The sequence below is a fragment of the Vanacampus margaritifer genome, chromosome 18, assembly GCF_051991255.1.
Source record: "Vanacampus margaritifer isolate UIUO_Vmar chromosome 18, RoL_Vmar_1.0, whole genome shotgun sequence".
Lineage (NCBI taxonomy): Eukaryota > Metazoa > Chordata > Actinopteri > Syngnathiformes > Syngnathidae > Vanacampus > Vanacampus margaritifer.
In genome coordinates, this window is record NC_135449.1 from 9628501 (window position 1) to 9638106 (window position 9606).

General features: G+C 41.5%; 1 protein-coding gene across 4 annotated transcripts in view; it reads right to left on the reverse strand.

The window, feature by feature from the left end:
- LOC144038086 (glutamate receptor ionotropic, NMDA 2C-like) overlaps positions 1–9606 on the reverse strand; it is a 50940-nt gene that overhangs the window by 26048 nt on the left and 15286 nt on the right. For 2 of the 4 annotated variants that reach the window (XM_077550221.1, XM_077550219.1), the window contains 2 exons: positions 2532–2889; positions 1128–1226 (listed from right to left, as the gene is read on the reverse strand). In XM_077550221.1, coding sequence (XP_077406347.1) covers positions 1128–1226; positions 2532–2873 — 441 coding nt within the window. In that variant the 5' untranslated portion in view covers positions 2874–2889. Of the gene's footprint in view, positions 1–1127; positions 1227–2531; positions 2890–5679; positions 5828–9606 lie in introns of those variants that run through there. The other 2 variants (XM_077550220.1, XM_077550222.1) reach the window with 2 other exon arrangements.

Here is a 9606-nt window from a genome sequence, read left to right on the forward strand (position 1 = left end):
CCAATGCTCATATTTAAGGTGGAATTGCTGGATCGTGTTAGATTGTGACACCTGGGAAACACACACTGGCTTTTGCCCCAATTTGAAACCCCTAGCCTTGTTTGAAACCCAAACCCAGGCTTGGAACCTTAACACTTGGTTAAAACTCTAATTTGAACCCCAAAATTTTGAAACATTAACCAATGCAGGCTTGAAACCAGGACCATAAGGCAGGCTCCAAACCCTACATTAAAACCATAACTCAGGCTCAACTGAACCCCTGATTTGAAAACCTGAGCTCAACCCAGGCCTGAATCTCTAATTTGAAACCACAACTATGAGTTAAATCACAAATTTGAAAGCCCAAACCCTTTGAAAGCAAAGCTTTGCCTTGAAACAACAATTTAAAAGGCTAGACCTTGCTTGAAAACATAAACCTGGCTTAAGCCCTATTTTAAAGCCCTTACCCTGTTCAGCAACATTAATTTAAAACCTGAGATCAGTGGAATTTTTTTGCTTTATGCTTTGAATGGGAAGGAAAAAAGTACCATATGATGGAAAAATATCAAAACTGAAATGTTCAAATTTTGGTACATTTTCTGCTGCTAGGAACAAATAGTCATTTGTTTGTGTACCTTTGAAATGTTAGACTAATTTAAAAAAGAAAGAGAAGAATTCCAAAAAAAAAAAAGAAGAAGAAGCAATTTGGACTCAAATTCATTCAAAAGTAAAAAACTGCTATAAAACAAAAAAGCTCAAGAGTGCTAGTTCAAATTTTGGTACATTTTCTGCTGCTAGGAACAAATAGTCATTTGTTTGTGTACCTTTGAAATGTTAGACTAATTTAAAAAAGAAAGAGAATAATTAAAAAAAAAAAAAAGAAGAAGCAATTTGGACTCAAATTCATTCAAAAGTAAAAAAACTACTATAAAATAAAAAAGCTCAAGAGTGCTAGTTCAAATTTTGGTACATTTTCTGCTGCTAGGAACAAATAGTCATTTGTTTGTGTACCTTTGAAATGTTAGACTAATTTAAAAAAGAAAGAGAAGAATTAAAAAAAAAAAAAAAGAAGAAGCAATTTGGACTCAAATTCATTCCAAAGTAACAAAACTGCTATAAAATAAAAAAGCTCAAGAGTGCTAGCCTACCTTGTACGGGATGACCACCGCCGAGCCGCCGCTGATGCCCACGATGGGCATCGCCGTCTGCGTTGACAGAAAGTCCAGGATTTGCGCCACCTCGGTCACCTGAAGACCACCCCAAAAAGTTTGAAATGATGTCAATGAATCTCGCCCGTGGATCAATTCCCTCAATGGCACTGTCCTCCACAGCGCTCTATAAAAATGGCTGATTGATGACAAATAAAAGTTACAGTGCGCCAGTAAAAGGCAGCGAACGGGGACGGTTTCGCATTTCAGTAAAACAGATGGTAAGGAGGATGTTTGGAGGTTTACATTTCACGACATTTAACATGGGTAAAAGGAGCTGACAAAGGCTGCTGTGCTTTAATGTGGACGTTTTCAATTTCAGCAAGCTCTCGTCAAAATGACCTCTTACACCAAAATTTGAAATTAAAACAGCAATGTAACATTTTGGTCTGTTCAGGACATCCTTATGGACATATAGAATAGTGATAAGCTTTCCACTTAACATCAAGTTTAATAGCCAAGTTTATCATGAGTAGAAACACAAAAAGGTCCCAAGAGCCCATGTTGTAAAACCCAAGGGGAGTCCGCCATTTTGGTTGAAAGCCATTCTGCTGAGCCTTAAAAAACAAAGAAGAGCCCCCCCCCCGATTACTACCAAATTTGACAAGAGTGACAGGTGAGGCTCAATTGTCAACCATTTGAGTTTTAAACAGAGCGTGGCTCCAAAATTTGACTCTTATAGTTGTTATGTAACCACCAAAACTGGCCAGTATCAGTAGCCAGTTAGCCCTAGCCACATTAACTCATTCAATGCTAACCAAGTTAAAAATGGATCTTCGACGTGTATAGCCGTCAATGGCACTGAATGAGTTCAATTCTGTAGGCATGTCTATCATGAGTTAACCGACAAAAAAAGGATCATGAAGTTATGCCTGAAAAGGCACGATAAGTCGGCCATCTTGATTTGACGCTGCCATTTTGGGACGATTTTGGACCTTTTAGGGGCCATTCAAGGCTTCCAAGAGCAATTACTCCAAGAGCTTTTCTCCAATTGGAACCAAATTTGAAACTTGAACACTAGACAAAGGTGTGATATTTTCATCAATGTGTTTGGAGTCAAAGTTTGTTGACTCTTTAAATTGCTACATGACCACCAATAATTGGCTTCAACTCCCTCTGGAATCCATTTCCATTAGGTATGTTAAATTCGGTAGGCATGTCGACGCACAAAAAAAGTCGCGCAGAGCATTTAACCAAAGTTTGTTGAAATTGCTTTATGTGACCACCAATAATTGGTTCAGATGGAAAATTCCGTACCGAACTATGTAACTAAAAGATCATGACATGTAATTTGACGACTCGGCATGTAACATAAAACTAATAACCCAATAAGTCAAATCTCACCTGTGTGCTGGCACCCGATCCAACATCATCCTCAAACACCACGCCGTGCAGCTTCTCTGTCGCCATGGTGTCGCAGAGGCGGGTGAGCAGGTCTCGCGGGTTGGTGTCGTTGACCAGCACCGTCACGGGGCTCACCACCACGGGCAGGTCCACAAAGTTCTCGCCGCTCAGCCGGCCTCGCACCTCGCTCTGATAGCTGGAGCCGCTGAACACCACCGCCACGTTGATGGAGGAGTGCAGTAGGAGGGGCCGGGCGTGCAGGGGTCCCGGGGATGCGATGAGGAGGATGAGGAAGAGCGGGGGCCAGGGAGAAGGTGGAGGGTTTCCCCTTGGAGTGGCCATGTTGGCGCCCTACTTCCTGTGTGGACAGGACACAACTTAACTCAACTCAAGTTCATTTATAGAGCACTTTAAAAGCTCGACTGCCTCTGAGTCAGCAAATGCAATGAAAATTGAAGGGGCCCTAAAATTGAACCCTGAGGAACACCATACGGCAGTGAGGCATCATTATGATAAAATATTAATATTTTTAACCTCAATTCACATTTTTGCCCTTCTGTATCATAATTTTAGCACTGTTTTGAACTTTTGTAGAACACTCAGAAGGGGAAAAAGTACTCACACTGTACTTGAGTAGAAGCAAAGATTCTTGTGTAGGTAAAAGCAGAAGTACCGATTCAACTTTGTGTTAAAGTACAGTACAGTACAAAGTTTAAGTACACAAGTAAAAGGGTTAAGAGAGTAATCAGAAAAATAAATACTCCATTAAAGTACTGATACCTGAAAAATCTAAGTAACTATGTATTTGTCCACACACTACAAATTTGTATGTGTGTCTTGTCAGTGTGTGTTGGCTCATGTAATCCGCCTTAATCCTGCCCCCGGTGTCATGGTAGTGATCATCATTCCATTGCCACGCGTCTACACGGGTGACAGACGAACCGAGCGGCGGGTTCGTTGATCCTCCATGGGTGGGATTTGCTGGGCACTGTGTGACATCATTGACCAAATACGGTGTTGCTCGCTATATTGCAGTTCATGCAGGTTTTTAATTGACAATTTTCCCGTTATTTTTTTTTGGATATATCTGAATACAGAGTTTACGCCTTTATTGTCGTACCATGTTGTGTTCAACATGCTGGGCAGTTACACTGAGGTCTCCGGAGGTAGCGTAAATAAGAACAAGAAAAGGCAGAGAAGGTGTCACACTGAGCTCCAGTAATCGTCTTTGTTCCCACAGAGCAAAGAGAACTTATGCCTGTGATTACTGTTGTGTGCTCTTTTTGTGTGTGTTAGCTCCGGAAATGTGTTAAAGTAGTAGTTATTTGAAGGTTTGTAATTACCATGACATCTATGCTAATTTCAGTTACTCTGTCTATGGCTTTTTGTATTATATGTTAGCATTAAGCTAGCAGACTATTGTTAGATGAAATTATATGGCTTGGCTGAACACTTTGGTGTTTAAATGTGCAATGTTGAATTCTCCCGTGTTTTATGTGTCAATTTGAGAGTGTACTTCAATGCTCACCAACCTGAAATTGGTACGAGTACAGCTTCATCACTCTCCAAAGCATCTGCTGAATCGTGTTTTTGATGCTTAGTTCAGGTGCAGCAGTGTGACAGCAGACATTTGGACCAGCTGATCCACTTAGCGTGACACATTTAATTATGTGAAATTAATTTATACAGGATCATGTTTACAAATGTGTGTTGACAAATGTGATTTTTTTGGGGGGGGGGCAAGAGGAAATATTTTTACATCACATTTAATTCTCTAGATCTTTATGCCAGTTAACCTAAATCAGAATCTGATTTTATGGCCAAGTATGTGAAGCACAAGCAATTTGTCTTCACAGTCACAACCATCCGAGAAACATGAAAAATAACAACGACCATTAGAGGCAGACAGAAAGAGAAGCCTGGCGGTTTGCTAATTAGCGCCCCGAGTTTCTTAAATGGAGGGAGGAAAAAAACCTGCTTGAAAAATATTATCTGGATAATAATGTAAATTGCTTTAACTACAAGTGAAGGGGGGAAAAAAAACAATTAAAATTGGAAAAGCTCAAAAAAAGAAAAAGCAGAAATCTTATTTTAGGCAGTATAAATAGTATTCCCAAGACGTCACCGACCCCCCACCTATCGACCCAGGACGCCTGCGAGACAACGCAACCAAATGCTGAGGAGCGCTCGTGTTGCTTTGATTCATTCATTTGTTCATTCATTCCGGATTTTCACGCACCGCTTCACAATGGTGCAAAAATAGGGCCAACAAAGATGTGAAACGAAGCTTCTAGATAATATTCACGCGACGTCATTTGACCCACATTGCACTGTATGTCGTTCACGGGACCATGGAATGTAAAAAATTGTAAGATGGTAAAACTGCTTTTTCCATAATAGCTAGCCGTGGCTAGCACTGGCTAAAAATAGATCTGGTGGTCAACATGTTTGATTTTGAGATCTCTCCAAATACCCTCCTTAAGGTCTCTTATTTTCCTTTCCCAGCAGCCCAAAACTTGAAATTGTTGTAAAGTGTACAAAAATAAGTGACGTATCAACAATGTTGTTGTTGTTGTTGTTGTTGTTGTGACATGCTAGCGCAGCGGTCGGGCAACTAGCTAACTTGCTGAGATCCTTCACCTCAAATTCACAATTGATAAATACACATAGCAACCAATAAAAGCCGAAAATACAGAAGACGCAAGATGTCCGTGTTTTGTGAGCCACCTGCCCGGGCACCATCGGCAAATGTTTGTATATAAGTTTCAGTTCAAGAAATGACCTTTAAACTCTGTATATGGGGATGAGTTAACCATGTTGTGTCGCCAACCCTATATCAATGCCAAAATCCAAATGTGACATCATTGATTACATACGAGTGATTTAACAATCCGGAGGCGTTTTTCTCCCGGATCTTTTACTTGACGCTTGCTATGCAGGACAGGGAGCCTCATTAAATATTCAAGAGGTCAAACTTAGGGCTAAGTCGTTGACGGGCCAATCGAGTGGCGCTTTCCTCATGAATGTTAACGATTCCCGACCGAGCTGACGTGAAAGGACTCCCGAGGAAAGCATGTAGAGCCGAACAAATTAACCCTAACGAGCCCCCGGGCTAAACATTTTAAGGTCGGTACAGTTGCTTTCTCACCTTGCTTGTTATAGACGGACAAGTTGGCGTTCTTCCTCTTTAGGAAGTGACCCTTCTCTATCTGCTAATCGACACACTGTGCTGTCTAGCTACGCCCTTCCGTTAGCCTGCCGCTAACCTTGGTACCACAATCGTGCATGAATGGACTGTGCTTGATGGAAATGAATCATCATGTATTTGACCACTGGTCATGTGACACCACCCCCATTTGCATGCTCGCTACCCGAAAGTCTTTTGAAGATCTTTCCTTTGCGAATCAATAGCTTTGATGCGGCGCCACTTTTTAATATAGTGCAGGTGGGCCCTCTCATAACCAATAAAGAGTCGCCGTCGACTACTTTGATAGTCCGCCGAAGTGTCGGCAACGTCCGCGGCCATCAGAGACCTCTGGGATAATTAACAACACATCCCCGCTTTGATTCAAAGCAACAGCCGAGCGGGTTAAGCACGTCCTCGCTACTGTTGGCGGCCTATCAATCATTCATCTTAATAAGGTTTTGATGCTTGCGGGCTTTGAGGTGCGCGGCGCGAAAACAAAGCGCCGGTTATTAGCTGCGAGATCGGCTCTGGGGGTCACGCTCGGGAAGGAGGGAAGGAGAAGGAGCCTTTAGTTCTGGTTTGGTTTTAGTCTCTGTAGAATTTTGATTTTGCTAATTATTTGGTACATGCGATTAGATCAGGGTGGGAATCTTTGACTGACTCACGATTCGATTCCGATTTTTGGGTCTGCGGTTCGATTCAGTATATCGATTTTAGGTTCAGAACTATTTTTGACTCAAAATGATTTGATTTACTCCAGTCTGGCTCATGCTAATTAGCGCGCTACTCGCGGCACTTTTATCACTCAAAAGAACGGCTATTCTTACAAAACGCTTCAAGAATGTATACAGAGAAGCATGTTAATATTTCTCACAGGCATATGCTCTTCCTACGCTGCAAAAAAAAACAACAACTTTTATTGGCATAATTTGATCGTGACTTTTTCCTTCTACTCTCTAATGTGGCTACAACTTAACAGTGTACCAGAATGCGCGGAACCACACTGCCCCCTACGTGGCCAAATCGTGTACACGAACAGCGCTCCCAATTTAAATAAAATCGATTTTGTGACATTTAAAATCCATTCTCAATCATACTAAATGTGAATCACGATTCTTATGAGAATCGATTTTTTTGGGCACACCCCTAGTACTGAACCCCACCATTTACCGAACCCTTCTTTATTGAAAAACAAAAAGGTTAGAGCAATTCAATGCACTTCTGCTAGATAGCAGAAAGTACAATTAACCTGTGTATTCCATTTATATAACCGGCCTAGATTTCAAAATTAGCAGATAAACTTTTAAGCAATTTGAGATGAGCTCATCATTATTGCAGCACATGGTGAACCACAACATGTATACTGATAACAGTACTCATAGGCATATATTCTTTATCCTCTGCAAAGAACGATTAATATTAATTACTGCTGCAGTTGTAGAGAAGGAGCAGCACAATGTCAAGCAAAAAGTGCAAATTTATACAGTGCCATTTTTCTTTTATTTGAGATACAAGCGTGGTCACGGAGCAAATTCAACTCGTAATTCAAGGCACCACTGTATTCCCGTGAGGGATGAATTCAAAGATAAGAATTGGTATTTGCCAGTGTATAATAAGAATAAGCAAATAAATGCTGACTGGGGGAGGCGAGCGCAAAGCCGCCGAGCGCATCGAGTGTTCCTTTAACAGTTTAATCTCTGCTAGATGATGCAGATTACTGCCGCGCGTGTGTGCTTGTCAAAGGCCCTCTATGGATAAGCGGTATTGTAACAGAGAGATTGCGGCATAGAAAGGATGCCATTGTAGGTGTTTAATCGGATGCAAACAAAGCAAATTGGATGGCTTTTTGTAACACAGATTTGTGATTAATCAAATCGTTAATCAAATGCGGAGATGGCACGATGTTAAAATGGCCTGGTAGCCTCACTGGGGAGTTTTTTGAAAATTCAGCCCACGAAGCCAGTTTCACTTTGCAACATGAGATTTGGTAGGCAGGTACGAAAGAGGTTTAGGGCCATTTAAGAGGGGCAAAAAAGGGTTGGCAGGATTGTCATGTTTATTGTCAGAATTCTGACTTTAGTGAGAATTCTGACTTTATTCTCAGAATTCTGACTTTGGGACGTAGAGCTATGAATTGTGGGGGAAGTCAAATAATCAGAATTCTGAGAATAAAGTGGGAATTCTGAAATTAAAGTGAGAATTCTCACTTTAAAGTCAGAATTCTGAAATTAAACTCAGAATTCTCACTTTAAAGTCAGAATTCTGAGAATAAAGTGGGAATTCTGACTTTAAAGTCTGAAATCTAACTTTAAAATCAGAATGCTGAGAATAAAGTCAGAATCCTGCCAACCTCTTCTTTTTTTTTTTTCTCTTCACTGGCCCTAATACTCTTCCGTAGGCAGGTCTATCATGGGGAGACCCACAGAAAAAACCTCAAGAACCCATGACCTAAACTGGAATGTGATAGGCTTATCTCAGAGACAGCCATTTTGGTTGGAAGCTGCAATTTTAGGGTACATTTGGCCATTTCAAAGACAAACCTGTCCTAGACATTTTCTCTGATTACAACAAAATTTGAGCTCCATGTACAAGACAGTTAGGGGACACTAGAATGCGAGGCATTTAAGTTTTCACCTTTGCGTCTGGGCATAACATGGCGGCAAACTTTGATAACTCACCATAAAACTCTGAATTCTAGTAATTCAGCTGCAGTGGCCTTTCCAGCCCCCTGTTCTTACGTCGTGACAACCTGTTGGAGGGAAATGCCAGCAGACGTGTTCAGTAAGCGCCTCGTGGGGGACACACACTGCACGCCGCCGCACTACACAGCAGTCAAGTCGTTTACGCGCTAAGCTGCGATGTGATGGAGTCCTCATGCTGAGTCCCCGGAGGGTAGGCAGAGGAAATGAGCGCAGAGGATCTACTTGACGGGATGAGCGCTACCATAGTCGCCGGAGATTTATCAACGCGCGGCGTGTGAACTGTACCTTTGCCGTTCAGGAAAAGGGGACAAAAATGGAGTAACTCTAAAAAAAAAAAAAAAATGGTACTCTAATGTCCTTGAATATGGGCGAGGAGAGTCGTTACGATAATGCTAATTTTGTTGCTAAAAAAGAGGAAATAATAAATGTTGGTTTTCGGGGGCTGGGTTAGATTAATGTCATTTTGATTCCTTTCAATAGGGGATGTCGATTTGATAAAGTCAAGGTACCACTGTTTTGCTGTTTATGGAGGCCGCAGTACACCGTTCAGCCACAGGCTGCAGCACTGAGTCCAATATTGCCAAGAAATTTATGATCGGGGTTAAAACACCTGAGCGTGGTATTATTTATGACTGCGCCGTGACAGTCATTACGGTTTATGTTCAAATTGGCCTTAGACTCCCTGGGAGTGTTTTTGTCGGTAATGCCATAGAGAAATTCTGGTTGCGTGGACTATGGGGGGGGGGGGGGGGGTTTGACATATCTCCCTCCTAAATTGGCTCAACTGCTTAATGACTTGGTGGGAGATGAAGGCTTCACAGCAAGATCACACACGTCGAAGAATTCATATGCAAATCTCAACATTCCACATAAAAATGTACTCAACTCACTCAGTAGAGCTCCCTGGGAAGTTAAATTCCCACTACCAGATGGACACAAATTTAAGTGGATGAGTCTGTCATAAGATTACACACAAAAAAAAGTCTCAAGGATCCATTCTTGAAATTGAAGGAAGTCAGCCATTTTGGTTTGCATAAACAATTTTGGGCGAATAGCTCAAAACGCCTTTTAGCTTAGCTTCACTTATTGCTATGTGTAAATATAAGGATATAAGAAAAGTTCGACCCTCGTTCTATATTGCCGAGTTTCCCTTGTCAATGTGACCTAGCCTAGCATGTCGCTAAAT